The sequence below is a fragment of the Mugil cephalus genome, chromosome 17 (genome assembly GCF_022458985.1).
Source record: "Mugil cephalus isolate CIBA_MC_2020 chromosome 17, CIBA_Mcephalus_1.1, whole genome shotgun sequence".
NCBI lineage: Eukaryota > Metazoa > Chordata > Actinopteri > Mugiliformes > Mugilidae > Mugil > Mugil cephalus.
This window is the reverse complement of record NC_061786.1, coordinates 14,819,975-14,838,010: the sequence shown is the minus strand read 5'-3', so window position 1 is coordinate 14,838,010 and position 18,036 is coordinate 14,819,975. Positions and strand designations below refer to the sequence as shown.

The 18,036-nt window shown below is 42.9% G+C and overlaps 1 protein-coding gene across 1 annotated transcript in view; it reads right to left on the bottom strand.

The window, feature by feature from the left end:
- The window catches only part of dph6 (diphthamine biosynthesis 6), a 55,987-nt gene extending 41,179 nt beyond the window's left edge, over positions 1 to 14,808 (bottom strand). The window contains exons 1-3 of the mRNA XM_047611206.1: positions 14,682 to 14,808; positions 13,271 to 13,362; positions 12,557 to 12,741 (exon numbers count right to left, since the gene is read on the bottom strand). Of these exons, the coding sequence (XP_047467162.1) occupies positions 12,557 to 12,741; positions 13,271 to 13,362; positions 14,682 to 14,704 (300 nt within the window). The 5' untranslated portion in view covers positions 14,705 to 14,808. The remainder of the gene's footprint in view (positions 1 to 12,556; positions 12,742 to 13,270; positions 13,363 to 14,681) is intronic.
- Between the last annotated feature and the right edge of the window lie 3,228 nt (positions 14,809 to 18,036).

Below are 18,036 nucleotides of genomic sequence, written 5' to 3'. Positions count from 1 at the left end.
CAAACACACGCGAGCGAGGGCCGCCCGGCGTCTTGCTGCCGATACGTACTCAGACGCAAATGCACGAGCTCCATCTTTACATCCGAGGCCCTCCCCCCTTCTCGCACACCTGCAGATTCATTAGAACATTACATGGGCTTTAATTAGAATGAGAGGCAAGGGTAGAAGCAGTGGAGGGATGCACAAGTCTCCAGTAAATTACCTTGTAGCCATTATCAATTTCCCTGGCTACTGGTCCTTAAGATAACCCCCCCACCCGCCCCTCCTTCTCCCTGTGGTCCCTTCCTGCAATTTTTCTCTGCCTGATAAACATGCTGATTAAAGCGAACAGCGTGTAAACCTTTGATACTTTCCTAAATGAAATCCATGCCCTGCCTGGGGCCCGATGCTGAGCTGCAACGCACCGCGCTTCACGCACGCAAACACACACACGGCTCTGCATAGGCGTGCCAGCTAATCAGATAAAGGATGTGCTCTGTGTGTACGTGCGCGACCGACTGGCTCGTCGTGTCTGTGTGTGTGTGTGTGTGTGTGTGTGTGTGTGTGTGTGTGTGTGTGAGTGTGTGTGTGGCGTTCGCGGCACCCGAGGATGCGAGGTATAAAGCTGAAGCTAAACACGTACAGATAAATAGAAGGCTACAATTTAACTCCCGGACCTAAGGTTAAACACCGAGATCTTAAGAAGCGATTTCGACGCTCAAGTTTTAATATCTCTCCAATGTGCCCAATACTAGAATGTACATTATAGTCAATTCCAGTGCCCGGTGACAGTAATTAAGTCAGACTGATAACATTTCAGCCCAGCACAGAGCGAAGGGGGCTGGAGGCAGTGTCATGTAATTCTAGGTAAGCCTCAAGGCCAACACTCTATTCTAATACAATGATAACCTTTTCCCTAAATGCAACTGTCACTCCCTAAAGAGGCAAATTAGGAGGTAAAGAGTGGGACAAGGAGAGACAGAGAGAAAGAGGAAAGGATATAGAGCGTTGAAGGAGTGTGCTGCATCAACACCAATTTGGTCCCTTGACTTTAAATTTAGCAGGACCTGACAGAATATCAGAGCATTAGAGCAACAACAAACAACAGTTTCATCTCGCATTTCTGTCTCTCTGTCTCCCTCTATCTCCTTCCTCTCTCAGGAACCAGACTGTTGTAGGTACTTGGACCTCTGAGGTTCGACTTTGCCGTGACTAATTAAAGAGCTTCTCGTCTTGCAGGCTCTCGTTACATCATGCCGCCTCCTACCCAGGAACAATCGCCACTAACGATAACATAAGACAATTTTCTCCCGCCCCTCTTGGTTTTAGATGTATACTCTAGCTACTGGACCGTTTGGCAACAGCTTTGGGTAATGATTATTTTTGGATGTGGCTGTGTTTTTGTCGCTATTATAGTTATCGCCAGGAGACAGGCAGGAATGAGGGGGCAGCTAATGCTGCTCTGGATGTGATTTTACAAATTCTAGCCATAGTTTCTTATCCTCTGTGGGAGAATGTGGGATAAATTACTGTGAAGAAGGGCTATACGTATGTATAAATCTGAATTGATGGATATTATGGGAATTGTTCTCTGTGTATTCATGACGCCATAAAAAACACAAACTTTGATTTTATAGTAGCTGAAAAATTTATCAAAATGGTTTATAGTGGAAACATTTGACAAAGAGACTAGGTAGCTCGAGACACAGTATAATAAATAACAGTAAAATCTTTATGGGATCTATCGGGCTAAACGATGTTTTGACTGCATTAGAGGTGAGATCTGGGTAACATAATGATAAATCAAGACAGAGGTCATCAGGAGGCCCGTGACCCACAAACCACTTTTCTTTCTTCATGACTGTTGGCACCGTATCTGAAGACAGAGCTCCCTCACTACCCCGATTCTATGTCACTTTTTTTTTTTTTTTTTTTCCTACATTAACGACCCCAGTTCATTAAAGGAAGCCTCACCTGATCCAGGACCCGAGGCCCTGCATTAACTCATGCCCAGAGCGGGACTATTTCTGGCGAGACGTTGTGCAACAGTGCAGCCCCTAGCACCTCCGTCAGAGGCAGACTAAACAAAGGCCTGGCCTGGCTTCCCTTGTCCTCTCCGGCAGGCAGCAAAAGCTATTAATGAGGATCTATGGCCCAGAGCAATGGAAGTCCTTAGTCCCCCCAGCCATGTCCATCAGGGTACTTAGCCCCATGCAGTCATTAACTTCTGTTACTAATTGTCAAATTCATTAAACTAATCCTTCCCCCACATCCGGATGTCTCCCGTGGAAATGGATGGAGAGGGCTGAGTTATTAAGATGTCAGCTGTGGAGAAGATTAAGGCCAGCAGACATGCTCCACAAAGAAACGATACGGCCATTAAACTCTATATCAAGGTAGTGTGCGTGATATACTTTGTAATTATATATACATTCATCTTAGTAAGCGAGTAAAAGAGTGTTTCAAATGTATTCACAGTCACAGACATGCCTTCAGTCAAGATATGTATCTGCCCCAAAGATATATACACGAAAATCATAAAGTGGAGAATTCAACTTAAGAACGCGGCTATTTTATCAGCTCCCAGCTTCAAAGGTACTTACCCCGTGCCACATATTCACTCAGGGTAATACTCAACAGTCAAATCCATTAGCAGCAAGCAAGGCAATTAGAAACCCATAAAATATTAAAAATTCAATATTCATATTTATATGGAATACATCTGAGCCCTCATTAACTCCATCTCAATGGCTGCCACAATGAGGTCTTAATTATACACCCTAACAATACAAAGCTCCATTTTGCAAAAATGGTGGGCTTCCAGAATGCCCCGCTTCAGTCTGTTCCTGACAACTAGGAATCTCAAGCTGGCACATCTTAACAATTACAGACACGAGGTCACAGATTTTCATCTCAAATACCTCCTTTTATCAAGTCCAAAGTTGTTGACACGCACACTCTATTATATTACTGCCTCCCGTTTGTAGCCTGCTTGGCTGTGATAGCAGGGCGGTGGGGAAGAGGACAAGGTGGGGAAATTAATTAAAGTGGTTTGAATGACAGTTTGCTCAAGGGCACCGGGGTACCATCACATCCTCTCCGTTGCCACATTCACGCTGTCACATCGTCAGCGTGTCTGACCCTACAGCCCCCCCCCCACTCTTTCCCTTCAAACGTTCTTTCTCGCCGCCTCTTCATCCCTCTCTTCCTGGATCCATCAAGTAAGTGACTGGATGTGACACGGCTTTAATGTTCTCTGCATTAGATCAACTCTGGGCCTGTTGTAATGTAATGGGATTGTTCTCCCCTGTTCGCCTACACGGTCGAAACACGGAGAGGGGGGGTTGGACCTCGTTGTAGGAGTAGATGTGGTACAGGGGATAGGGTCTGCTGGGGTCAAGTGATTGTGTTTAATGTAATGCGGACATAGTCCCGGGGCGTGTTGCTTTGTCCTGACAGCTCAGACATGCCAAACTGATGCTGCTTACTTGTTGTAAATCAGGTTCCTCATTATCATTCCATAGACAGTTACACTCCAAGGTGACTCCCAGAGTTGGTATACATATTCCGAAGTGGGCACAAGGTAAAAGATATAGTTTTGACCACCTTTTAGAGTTGTACTTAAGCCTGTATTTGAAATGCCACGTATCTGATACCATGTTTTGTCAGTGTAAAATCTTGCCAAACTGTTGACATATCACAAAGTCTGTCTGACATTACAGTACCAAATTCAATTCTTGGCCACTATAATTGTTGCCAGTGGCAGTGCAGCACAACAAGCTACTGTCTGTGCAAGAAGGACCGATTTCCGGTAGCAAGCAAAATATCAGCACATTTGTAATATTATACACTGGAATACCCCAATAGTAAAACGGCAGCATGTACAGTATGCGAGGCTAGAGTTTAGAGGGATGCCACTGCTGTCTCCAGTTCCAACTAGCAAAAATGGAAATTAAGATCACTAATGGAATGGGGGAAAAAATGGATTCAAACAACATGTTAAATCCCTCTACGGCAGCCCGGAGGCAACAAGAGCAACCAAGAAAAAGTTTTAATTCACTGTTCTGGATGACCAGCCCTGTCAGTCGGAGGAAAACTTGGAAAGTCGCCACGGCACAGTTTACCCGGTTGCAAATCTCGGCGACTGCCAACCCCCAAATTATACAAAATAAGTCACATTTCAAACATCACAAAACAATTATAATGCCACAATTAACGCCATAACTTAGGAACCGGGATTTACAGTATACAGCTGGTATTGGATCGGTGCTCGGTATTGACAGATACACAAACTTCAGGCATCGTAGTGGGCGCTGGGAAGGAAAACATGGTATTGGAACATCTCTACCAATTATAACGCTATGAGTTACATCCAGTGTATATAAAATGATATTTCTGCATATACAGCATACACCAATGACCTGACTTTAGAATAGCGCATCTTGTGATAATAAAAAGTTCTGCTGGGAAACTTCTGGATCTGGCATCAATGTGGATGTTACTTGGATGTGTACCACCCACCTAGACCAGACCATGGCACCGCCACCAAATAGCAATGACAGTCTTTGATGGCAGCAGCCAGCAGGATGCAGTCTGACGCAGGAAGGCACGTAAAAATGGTCTAGGAAGAACTCAAAAAAAGCATGAACGACAGCCCAAGGTTAAATTATAAACTGATCCAAGTATCTGCGGGATGCACTGAAATAAGCTTGATCCACAGAGGCCCCTCCCCTCATCCCATATGACCCAGACACCACAGGACATCCTCAGACGTCCATTCTCCGATGAGTCAGAACCGTTCAGGAGGCGCAGTGTTACACAGTATTAGGCAGATGGTCATAATGTTCTGCCTGATCAGTGTACATTGCGGTTAAAACACCTACTCTGTCGTATTCATCAAAACAAAGCAACAAATGGACATGCATGCTTAGCAAATGTCTTTGTAAAACAAACATGGGCTACAATCTCCTTCTAAAGGGCTTTCAGAGACATTCCCTTCGGTAAACTGTTGGGGCTGTGTGTTTGAAGCAGCTGCTGAAAGACGAGTTCTTCCTTTGTGCTTGTGGATGGGCTGGCGAGATGACTCACCACGTGTCAGTTCTCAACCGTGCAGAGTGGCGGAGCAAGAAAAAAAAAAAAAAAAAATACAAGTTCTCACAAAGCCAGCTGCTCTTAAAGCTAAATGCCCCGACCGGTTCCTGAGTTCCTGAGATGATGCAGGTCAGAGTTACAAGAAGGGGAGAGAGGAAGCAGACTAGGGGAGAGTATTATTCTGCTCCGAGGGCCACTATGCAGGTGTGACCAGCCAACAGAGGATATGACGAGAGACATTGTCTCCTCAACGCGATGAGTGAAGGGCGCTTATCAGCCCCGAGAAATGCGACGAGTGACAGGCCCGTGAGCGCTGATTAGGGTCCGGACAAGAATGCGAAAGAAGTTGCAGATTTTTTTCCACAGAGGTACCACGGCAGCTTTTTTTTCGTGGCTGAGCTCGTATTTGTACAGTTTCCTACCCTGAAGTTTACACACACAGGCACCGCATACACACGCTCTTTAGTCTCGGCTAGTGATTCATTTACAATGACAGAGCTGTTTTCTGCAATAGAGCCTGAGCATAAATATGCCATGCCGCACAGCTGGAAAATGTAGAAATTCATCAGGGTTAAAAAGTAGAGAGATTAACGTTTCACGAGTTTCCTCTTAGATATATATGGTTACGTAAACACGGGCCCAGCCAGTCGTCAGGCGGGGAGGGAGAGGGCCTTAGCCAAAGCAAGCACAAAGCCCTAGTTTCAGCGGGCCAAGGACAAGGAGGCTTTCCATATCAACACGGACGGAAAACTAAATGTAGGGAAGCAGCGGAGAGACACAAGGTTGTTTATGGATGTACGCTATGTCCATGAATACTTACCATTCAAGCAAAAAAAAAAAAAAAAAAAAAAAAAAAAAGTTAAGCAATGTTTTAAGTATTTTTCTCTAGGTTAAACAAACTGTCCCCGCGCGCCTTTCGGCCTTTTTTTGAGATGACGAGAATTCATACATCTCCCTCCAAACACCCGGTGCCCTTTACCATTAAAAGAATGTTCCAAGAAATAAGCACGAGCTTTCTGAAGTCATAAACCCACCTGAGAAATATTCCCGTTTGGGCTGAGATACGAGACAGGAAGTTGCTTGCACAAAGCAAGAGCGACAGAATCAAAGAGCAAGTCTCATGTCACAGAAAGGTAAACCATGTCAGTTGCTTTTTATGGGTTAGAGCAGGCACCTAGTCCGCAAGGGTATGTGCACGCTCGTGTGTACACACACACACACACACACACACACACACACACACACACACACACACACACACACACACACACACACACACACACACACAGAGTTATGCACTGGTCGATGCGAATACACACACACTCCAAAATGTAAATGTTTTTGTGGTGAGGTCAGGTTCCAGGCTCTTGGCATCTTGGCTCTCCTGTCCTACATCCTCCAGTGGTCCAACAGACATTATGGACACCGCCACCCCGCACCTACACACACACACACACACACACTCCCCAGAGAAAGACTAGAGGAAAATATAGCAGTGATGCTGATTTAACCCACTCTCCAGACTCCAGACAGTGTTTTTCTACGGCTGGTTATGACTATAGCTGCGGGAGCTGATGGGGCCTGCCGCAAATATTTCTTAAGGGGAATGGTTCACAAAACAAAACATAAAAGCCCTCTTAATTTTTGAGTAGATAAATGGCAGGGAGTTGAAAGACTTCCTTAGCTACCTGTTAAGAGGCAGACAGTATTGGACCTGACTGGCTCTTCATACCTGTGAGTTTAAAAGGCTCTATCTATCCGGTCTCCTCCATTGTTTCTGTTTTGCCAGCACAGCTGGATTATCCCGCACGTTTTCGGATGGGCGGAGAGTTAAAATAACCCGCGCGAGCAATAGGTTATTCTGAGGAAATGAAGGATGAAGCTTAAATCTCTATTGAAGAGGTAACAACATATATTGAAAGTAGCAGTAGATAGTCAAAGCAGTAGATAGTCAAAAGTATTTTTGACAAAAACCGCACACGTTGACAAAAGGAGGGCGAGGATATTACACTCATTGGCACAGGACTCGAAGATTAAGATGGATTCTCTTAGTTTTTAATTAAATCAAAGAAAAGAGAAATTTACAGCTATGCAATTCCCATAGTGGCATATTTCTTCCAGTGCAAAAGAGAACATATTAACCAATAGTTCAAACGCAAGTAACAATTCACCCAGCATCAAAATAAAATCAGGGGGAAAAAAGAACACAAACACACACGTTCTTCGTTGGAACAATGTTCAACCAGGCAGCGTAGTGGTTCATGCCCTTGGCGAGGCGAGATAAGGCTATCAGCTTCCATCATCGCTAAACAAGATTGAGCAAAGTACATTAAGCAGAAAAATACAAACAAATTACAAAGGCTCGAGGCTCGACTCTTTATCTAATGTTTGTGGGGGGACCGCCAGCGTCAGTCGGTGGGAAACGGGCCTGCGTCTAATAGATCCTGTCCCGCCACTTCCACACGGCCCCGGCGAACAATACACAGTGCCATTATCTCAGCGCTAATGCCGTCCTTCCTCATGTGCAAAACAAGCCCGCAATCTCAGCCCCACTGCCACGGTGTCGACCAACACAAATACAAGCATCTCGGACCAAAGGAAAAGATAACAACGCCTATCACACGGAGAGGCAACACACAGAGAGGGAGACAGCTGTTTGAAGGAATCTACACCCGCTCGCGCTGTAACATATCTATACGAGCGAGAAACTTTGCTGAGGCGTAATAAAGTAAACTTCCCTCAAAGTGATTATCCGTGGGCTCGAGATTACTTGGAAGCTACTTCCAATAGCACCATTTAGAGGTCTCTCTGCGCCGCGAAGCAGCTACAACAAGCTTGCATTAGCTTTGTTATTGATCTGATCTCCTAAACCCTCGCTGTGACCCCAGAGGTCATGATTTATGTATTAAGCAGGTTTTTAAAGAAATCCATTTTCCTGCTGAGCCCCCCGACGTACGTCTAATGCGGCACCACGCCGGTAATCAGAGAAGGGCTCCGTGTTTGATTTTGACCCCCCCTCCCCTTTCATTGTTCACACCCCATCCTCAGCATCTTGTCTCACAACACCTCAGCTGCCTAATCAATACTACAGAGCTCCTGGTTCAACTGGAGATTCCTCCGCCAGCCAGCCAGCCAGCCAGCCAGGCAGCCCTCCTCCACCACCTCCTCCTCCTCCTCCTCCTCCTCCTCCTCCTCCTGCTTTCTGCACCTTTCTTTTTCCGTCTCCCTTCTTTCCTCGCAGCAGGATGCAACCTCCGTCAGGGCGCTCGCAATCACAAGCCTGTGCCAGGCTTTTGAAGGGTCCGGATGAAAGTGCGACGACAACACAGCGGAGGCAAAGTTGCCAGCAGAAGAAAGGGAGAAGGACGGAGCGAGGGAAGAGTGAAAAAGAATGTTTGGACTTGTGGACAGACTGCCTCTGCGATCTCAGAGGGCCCCACTCTTGTCTGCCGACGTCGATAATGGAGGGCGGTAGTGGCGGAGGATTGGGAGGCGGGGTGGGGTGGGGTGCGCGTGCAGGTTTAAGAGAAGGATTATCTCACTAAACACGAGATGTTTTAGCGCACACCACTAGAAGGGAACGTTTCATCTACAAAGGCCAAAGGTCTCAGAGCGTCTCTCCAGGACTTTTCACCGACATCTCGAGAAAAAGAAAAAAAAAACAGGCTTTAAAAAGAAAAAAAAAAGGAAGAAAATGAGGGAAGTTGGATATTAACTGACCTGTGTTATCTCCCCCCAGAAAAAAATAAAAAATAATAAAAAATAAATATATAAAAAACGCGCAGTTTCTGAAAAGTCAAACGCATTACAGGATAGGAGATTAGATTTGAAAGTAACATTTCCATCGCTCTCAAAGCCGGGCCTCGCCATGACAGAGATGTTACAGCGCCACTAATTAGAGCTGGCAGAATAGAACATGTGCATAGATATCATCTATTGTTCCTCATCACTCTAATGAGCTTAAATGTCTTTGTCTTTATTCATCAGCTCAAAGGTTGCAGAGTCGCTGCAATTGAGTCATTCCCTTTTTGTGCGTTACCCATCGCCACCTCAGGTGATTTAGGCAACTTTCCTGAAACTCGAGAAAAAAAAAAAAAAAAAAAAACGCACAGGCTGCTTTCGCAAATAATTCACCGCGCCTTCGCTTTTTCCAGCATCGGTTCGTCGGCGAAAAGAGAAAAAAAGGTGCGCGGCAAACGGATGAGAGACTTTTTTTTTTTATCAACCCCGGGGTGTTGAAAGGAGTCAAACTGGGGAGGGAAAGGAGAGGCAGAGGTGTGCTGGGGAGGGAACAGAGATAGACCTGTTATCATGTAACAGAAGCCCAATCTGACCTGACCTTGAACACGCCAGCGCGCACGCGCACACACACACACACAAGGGCCGGGTCACGGGGCATAAAGAGCCACTGTGTCAGGTCACAGAGCACAGAGAGAGGGATAAAGGACTTGAGGGATGTGATATGACTAATATGAGGGGTTTTGCGGGCCTTCGGGGGGACTGGCGTTACAGCCATGGGTGACTGACACTGTTGATCTGTATCACACATCAGAGCGGATCACAACAGAGGACAGCAGAGCCAGCACACAGCGAAGCACGGACGCACAACCTTGATTTTTAAAATAAAATAAAAAAAGAAAATACACACAAACCCTTATATATGAACGACATTCTAATTCTAAACCACAAAGTATTTTACAGTAGATGTGTCTGATACGCGATGTCTATACTGTAGTTTGGTTTTGAGGCGGTGATGTCACCTTTTCCATGACAATATACCCATGGACGTCCAAAAAGCACCCCGCCAAAACTGTTATTTCTACACCTTAAAGAGCAGGTTCAAAGATCAGCACCTAGCAGGATGGGACAGGGTACGGTGTGTCTTGCGTGTCTATCGAGTTACACACTTCAAAGGAACGCTGCCAGTGATGAGAGCAAAGGGGCCACAATGTCACTCTGCTATTATCACCACTGCCAGGGAATGGATAGCTCTTTTTTTTTCCCTATCATAATTGGGCTTTTTTTTTCCACCCTCTATCAACAATGGTTCTGAAGAATATGATCTCTCCCTTTGAATCTATTGAATGGCTCCAAACATTCTCAAAAGGCCCCAAAGTGTGCAGACGAGCTAACGAGAGTGGCCCATAGATGGCACTGTTGGCTCACGCTACGAGCCGCTGCCACCGGTACAGAGGAGGAGGAGGAGGAGGAGGGGAGAACATCCACTTAAAACTCATCAACTTTGGATCTGAGGAGGAAGAAGAAAAAAAAGAAACATCTTTCATCTATGCTCAAGTGTCATTTGCCAAATATAATCTTGTAACTTCTAATTAATTCAAACTGGTGGAAAGAATCTTTCAAAATATCACACTTTCTAAACAGAACACTCTTTTTTTTCTTGCTAAAACTGCTCTTTCCCAGCAATGGTGATTTAACAGCTCATTATCAAAAGAAGTGTTTTTTCTCTCCTTCTCCCACCCTTCTATCATTTCCTACACTAATCAACAACACCAGAAACTTAATGGTGGGGGAAAAAAAACATGTTTTTTAAGGCGTACTGGACCTACGACGCATCGGACGATAACCTACGGCTTTTATATAAACAGGATTTAAATTTAAACGAGATGACTACCTTACCGAATGCCGAACAAATGGCACGAGATAGTTAACCTAATGATAAGAAAGCAAGGTAAAAAAAGAGCAACTTCAGCGAGCGGCAACTTGAAATTTGAGATAAAAAAAAAAAAGTTGTGTTCTTATGGTTGCCATCACTCAGTGAGCAAGAGAGGAAGCCTGTTGTTTATGGTGCCGGTCTGTTGATGACGGTGAGAGGGGTAAACGGGGAGACGACTGGAGGTCTGCTAGCCTGCGAGGGCCCCACGGGAGCACAACTGCCCTGATCTATGGCCTGTCTGACTGGTGAGGTCAGACCAGAGAAGCCCTGGAAATAGGAAATTAGCAGCCCTTTGCAATTAGAGCCCCTGACCACAGGCAGAGATTGCATATTGCATCACGTACCGCTGAGATGTCCACTATTTGACGGTAAATACTCGTGAGAGGCCAAAAACCAGAAGTGTGTACTCACAAGAAAACAATAAAACAAAAACCTCATGAGCTTTCGCGTGTAGCTGCCTGTGTAGAGCAGGCGATTTATACAAAAGATGGCAAAGAAAGTCAGGCAGAGGGCGCGAAATGCCCCGAGGCAGACTGACTGGCCCTTGCCACTGAGGCGTTGTGTGGACATGCAGGGGCCCTGGAGCAGTCCTAAGCTCCAGATGAACATGTCTCCACACAGACTCCAGGAAGAACCGCCCCCCACCCCCCTCCTCTCATTTACACCACAGCAAGCCAACTTCCATCTGAACAACAAACTCCACCGTCCCATAAGAAGCGTTTAAATTTTGATGCTGCCAACTAAAATAAGAGGTTGCGCCGAGGTGCAGAAGGGATAAAGTGTTACACGGGATCAATCCAACACCCTGTTTGCGCTGACAGCAGGGAGAGTTTTTGCTGCTGTTGAAGTGTGTGTCCAGGTAGCTTCCTCATGGCTGCAGGCGGTCAGGTAGGCAGGCAGTGCCAACGGTGTGTTAAACACACGCGCTCTTATCTCAGACCTGTCAGTCAGCCACCCTGTACCACACCGGACCACCGAGGTCTCATACATAATTTGCCATCAAATGAATATTTTCTCAGCGTCCTGGCAAAAAGTGGTATTTGATGAAATATTCATTTGGTGATTAATTTTTGCATCTGATCTTCTGTCAAGTGAGATAAAAAAAAAATGGGATTTTTTTTTCCTGTGAAGCCATTGTTCAAGGGCACCTCTGTCCAACTTTGCATACGAAACTTTGATTACCTGATACAACAGCCAAACCATTTTTCCAGAGTGAGATAAAACGTAGACGTAGCTGCACTTTGAAAGTGAACTTACAGCATACTAAAGAATTAGGGATAAAAGCACAAGCGCGGCTTTTTTAATTTCACAAGCAGCGTAAGTACAAGTACACACACACATGCCGAGAACTGCAAGAGTACAGTAGGCTAGCAGATTTTTTTTTAGACAGCACAATGGGCTAAAAAGTGACTCTGAATCCACAGACAATGAGTTGCAAAACATCTCAAAGGCATCACAAACATGTCATGATCCTTAGATGAAATCAGAAGTTTAGCAGAGAAGTAACTTTAGAGCTCGTGAACTGAAAAAAAGAGCCGAGAGAAGCTCATCACCACATTTCCAAAAGCACAATACTGAATACATAATGATCTGTACTTATTTGCAAAGGTAACAAGCTAGTGAGTAAAGTAAAATTAATTAGATGAAGGACATAAAAATGGTTTATGTGTGCACATTAAAAAAAAATAAAAGCAAATGTGTTATTCAAGTACAAAAGTCATGAAGTACATGGATTCAAACCCCAAATATCAGACAGCAGCTCTGCTTACAGACAAAGAACTGGGATACTAGTACATTTCCAAAGAGGCTTACCTTGACAAGGCGCAGCAGTTGATACAGGTCCTCCACCTCATCTCCCTCTGTCTCAGTGTAGTTTCTGCCGGTGTTCAGGCCGGACCCCCGGATGGTCCATCTGTACAGGGGTAAGTCCATGGCTTCCGCATACAGCTGTATAGCATTGTGGCCCACCGTCTGGTACATGAGGCTGTCCAACTCATCTGTAGCATGAAGGAAAACGCAATACAGCAGTTAATGGCGTTGCAGTCAAATGCACACAAAGGGACGTTGCAGTTTTCTGTTAAATAACTGCAGAACTCCTCCATACAAGGATTGGTGTGTTTTATGGCACATGGGGCAAGTACTAAGCCACAGGGAACGAGTGTATCTAAATTATATTCTTTAAGGCTAAACATGCTGGTCGGCAAGGAGATCAGGTATGAATCACAGCTATGAACACTAGAGATGCTGAAGTCTTTAAACATTTTTGTCGTATTCAAAAATTAAACAAGTCAGTCTAAAACTAGACATCTATTTCCCTTTAAAAGATAGATACAGTGCGAACACGGCATTCCTGCAAAAGATAACATTTGTCAAAGTTCACAGATCTGAGCACAGCATACTAGACACAGCTCATTGCTTAAGTTCTGCAGTAGTTTGTTTATGTATAATTCTGCAGCTGGCTGGCCCATATAGCTCAGGTAGCCCCCTGCAGACAACAACAAAACCTCAGTACCACATTTTCCTCACCTGTGTCTTCAGGACGCAGGTTGGCCAGAGCTACGATCCGGTGCCCAGCAGCAACACACTGCATCATGTTGTAGCAGCTGTCCTTACCCCCACTGGAACAGAGCGTTTGAATCATTAAAATGCAGACATATATATTATTATGGATGCACAGTTAGTCATCTGGGAATGTGTTTGCACAGTACTATGTACCAAATATTGCACTACTTTAGTAACATTAGGTAGCTACTGCTTTTTATTTATGCAGTGTTTAATGCTCAGTATTGTGTATTTGTATTTTGTTTTGCCTAATTTATCATCTGCCATTTCCTCTAGTGTAAATGAAGTTATAGCTCCTGTTTGTAGTCTACTTACATGTAATGCACAAATCCTGTATAATACGTTCATAGTACCTCAGATTGTGTATATCTTGCTCACTCACCTGTATATATGGTCTCACGTGTACATAGGTTTTGGTCTGTAAATATCGTCCACATGCTATAAAAACAACCTGTACCATACGCTTAATATAGATATATGGGTCAAAGACGAGACATGTCAATTCTGGTGTCCGAGGCATATTTATAATAATAAAAATAAATAAAAAAATTTAAAAAGTACAATTTATTACTCAATTCTCCCCACTTTACTTGCTCATATGAGTATTTACTGTAAGAAATTAAAATTTAAGGAGCTATTTAGCTCAAAAGTACAAATCTGTCCTTCCAGGATAACGTCCGGGTTAAAGATCTAAGTACAAAATTATGCTAAAAATGTCAAAAATCTTAATAAAGTACACTGGGGCATAATTGTGTTGGTGTTTGTAGTGACACCTACAAATATAGTAACAACACTAAGCTCATTTACATTTTTATGACATTGATGTGTTGAAGATTAAGCCAATGTTTTACACAGTAGACCCAGTTAGTGCCTGATTATAAAGGAAAAACAGTTGTTTTGTCCTTCCTGGGTAACGATATGTGCTTCCTGGATAATAAAAGTATTCTGTTACCCAGGACATGTCCTCTGTTAGAAAGACTGGACATGTTAATCAATTCAGTAGCTGTTGGTTTTTAGACATTGATTTGATGTTGTACTGTTGTTCTTTTATTATTATTAATAGCAGCTGATTTAGATTTTTTTTTCACTTTTAAAATCCTTATACGTCTTTGACCCATATATATATACACACATAAAACTATTTAATTTAGCAACTGTGTGCTACTCTGGTATTAGTTTTTATAACCACATAGTCTCTACACCTTACTATACTATACTATTACTATATATATGGTATATATAAATACCTTTAAATTAAGTCACAATTGACATAAATCAGCATTTTCAACTAAATCAGTTTGCGATTTACTGCTCTGCAAGCACAGAACAACATAGACAGCACTATGAGATGGCTAAAACAAAGAAATACGATTACCTTATCAACGCAACTACTTTCATCTTCTTATATTTTGTTTTAGATACTAACAGCAGCAAAAGTGTTGGCTATAACTGCAAAGAATGTGATAAGTGCACTTGTACACAACATGTGGCTCGACTTCCGGGTTGAGGAAGGACCCATAGGAAGGACCCATTTATACATCGAGCTGCCCTCGAATACGCCTGATAGAAAATCCGTCCTGAGCGCTATTTTATTCTATTTAATGTAAATTTAAACCTCACCTAACACATTATTAACACTATTTCATTCAATATTGACAAAGAATAAGGGTGACACAAATTATATTTAATAATTCGGAATATAAAATAAATATATTTTTAATAATAATAAATAGGAATAAATGAAAAACAGTTGAATAAATGCAATTGCGCAGTTGTTTCTAATTGCAATTTCTATAACATATAAGATTCAAAGTAAATTTTAACAAAGTGCAATTTACAATACTACTAATGCACACTGTCTTACAGCATAATCAAAGTGGAAAGGTACTGCACCTCTTCTGACACACATCCTTTGCCTCCTGCGTCTCAAGAGAGGACCAGAAGTCCATGCGCTGGTATTCACGCACAGGTTGTGCTTTTCCTCTGAGGGAGCCCTATTTTGCTCAGAGGAAAGCCTTTGATGCTCCTTTTGCTCTCTGTTGTTGTGCCAGAGCAGAATAATTGCACTGCTTTTGTGTGCTTCCCTCACCTTCTACCCCTAAGCAGGCCAAAGGCAACTGATTCTGTGCGAGTGTACAAAATTGAGAGAGACGTCTCTTCATCCCATCGCTTTTAACCAGGTTCCCTTTTTTGTTTTTGTTTTGTTTCTGTTTCATTCATCCTGAATAAATGGCAAAATCTACAACCTGCAGATGAGCATCATTTATGTTGTGGTGCAGGGAGTACAGACTGAACGCGGGGATTCCCTTTGAAATGGGTGAATATGATCCTGATTTACATCTAGGATCCTGTGTATCACATCGTATTTCTGATGATTTTCCAAATGTGAGTTTTTAATGAATCAAAAATGAAACAAAATAAAGATCTATGAATATTTGATTTCCTTCTGCCCCTTGAATGCATATTAATTTATAGTTTTAATTAACATAGCTAAAAACAAGAGGATCTTAAGTTTCACTTTAGTTTACTTATTTGTAATTCAGTGACAGGTAATAACCGCTTTCAACCCCCAAGCAGGTTGAAATAAAATGACGAGACAACTATAAATAAATATGTGAAAATGAATATTTCACAAAATGAAATTTTCACTGGACAAGATGAGTGATATAGTTTTCAAAATGTTCCATTGATGTGTTTGTCTGAAAAATGGCCTTGTCCTAGAGAGAGCAGGACACATCCCCCTGGGCCCGCTTGTCCTTCACTTTCGTAAACTCATTAATATATCACCCATGTTTTCCAATTTTGCGGGTTATACTTTATATTACAGCTTCTTTGGCTCGGGTAATTTCCATCGAATCCCCGGCACATAGGACATGACTAATGCAAATGGTGTCACTTATCTCTTTTAATTTATGTAGCTTATTACCCGGACAAATAAAGAGGTGTGTTGTTCAAGTTTTATTTGTGGCAGCATTTTGCTGACGTAAAAGAGCGTTTTATGTCCGTATTGTTGGTGCGACGGGGATAAAAACTGTTGATGGATGGCCCAACCGAGGCACAGCCACTGGACGTGAATATGAGACGCATAAATATGAAAGCAAGGCAGCAGGAATCAAATGACACCCTTGGCCTTTTCTTAAAGGAGCATGTGCATATGACAGGTGATTTACACGGACACACAAACTAATTTTTGTCGCGCAAGGACACAAAAACTTTGGGGCGTAATGAGAAACTAAGGCCTCAAATCACAGGACAATAAATTGGGTGTCAGAACAGGCCAGCCAAGGTTGCAGGCTGAGTGGCCAGAATACAAACACACGTACACACTTGTGGTCCCCGCGACAAAATGACAAAACAAGCACGTACAGTATGCTGCACAGTGACATAGTACATCACGTATAGTGCTTCTTACACAGAAGCAGGGGTTTGTGGAAACATATTAGAGTAGCGTTTTAAATATCATAATAATAGAATGTGAGACTGTGGTTATGGCATGAAAAGCCATGTACATAAAATGTGCGGTGTTGAAGAGGTAAACCGAGAAGAAGCCACCGAGGCTAACAATCAGGAAAGCGGAAAGTATGCGACACGAAGGCGCTGTAAAAGGGAGCAATGGGAATATCATTTTATCATATTTTCATTGAACCTAATCTGAAATTACAAAGAAAACTCTATACGGCTGAATTATAATACATTTACTTACTGTCCACCTCCGCCATTTCTAAGAAAAAATAATTCTGTTTTCCACCAATACCACAAGAGAAGGTAGAATCTTTTTTTTCTTATTATTTAATAAAAAGTTCTCTATATCTTGTTGAGGGATCAAGTTGGTGCAAAATGAATATTTATTGAGGAAGCATGAACATGCAAGGTACAGTTACTGAAGAGCAGCAGTGTCACAGAGCTGAATCCCAAAACACTCGTAGCACTGGAGAAGTACGTGAGGTTGGCAGGTGGCTGAAAGAGAGTTTCTCATAGAGACTTTTTGAGATGGCCATGGGAAGGTGGAGGGTTGCGAAACACACAATGGAATGACTCACAGAATAAAGCACAGGGACACACAAAGAGTTCATTGGATGACGTTGTATGGTGGTATAAATTACGTGGTTTATTTTCATTTATTTTCATTTATGACACACGATTGACCCATACAATGCATACAACCCATTATCCTTTTTTAAATCAGCTTTTAATTAGCCCTGTTCCCTAGAGACACTTACAGACATACAGAAACTACAATAATTCTATGTGAATTTGATTAAAGAGATGCAAACATTATTCATGTCATGACATTCAAAGAGCAATTTTATAAGACTAATTTCTGACCTTAAATAACACTAGGTCCCACAGAAAAATGTCACCAGTGTCATGGTTCCTCAAAGAGAACTTTCTGCTGCAACTCAAACTGGTGCTGACTCTACACACAGAGCACAAATTGGATTTGAATATCACTGTAACTTGGAATTAAGTCTCAGCAAAGCCGCAAACGTGAAGTAGGGGACACAGAAGATGTACGACCAAATTAAACCATTTGTCAGGGAGACCTGATCAGTCCAGACTTTTTTTCTTTTTCTTTTTTCCCTGGAACTCACAGTGTGAAACTGCAGCTACAAGAATACCAGTGGTTTATGTAAAGAAAATTCTGACTTCCTTCTCTATAGTGGCGAAGACAAAAAAAGCAGAAAACTCATGCTAATTATAGAACGAAGCTCAACGAGCGCTGATGACAG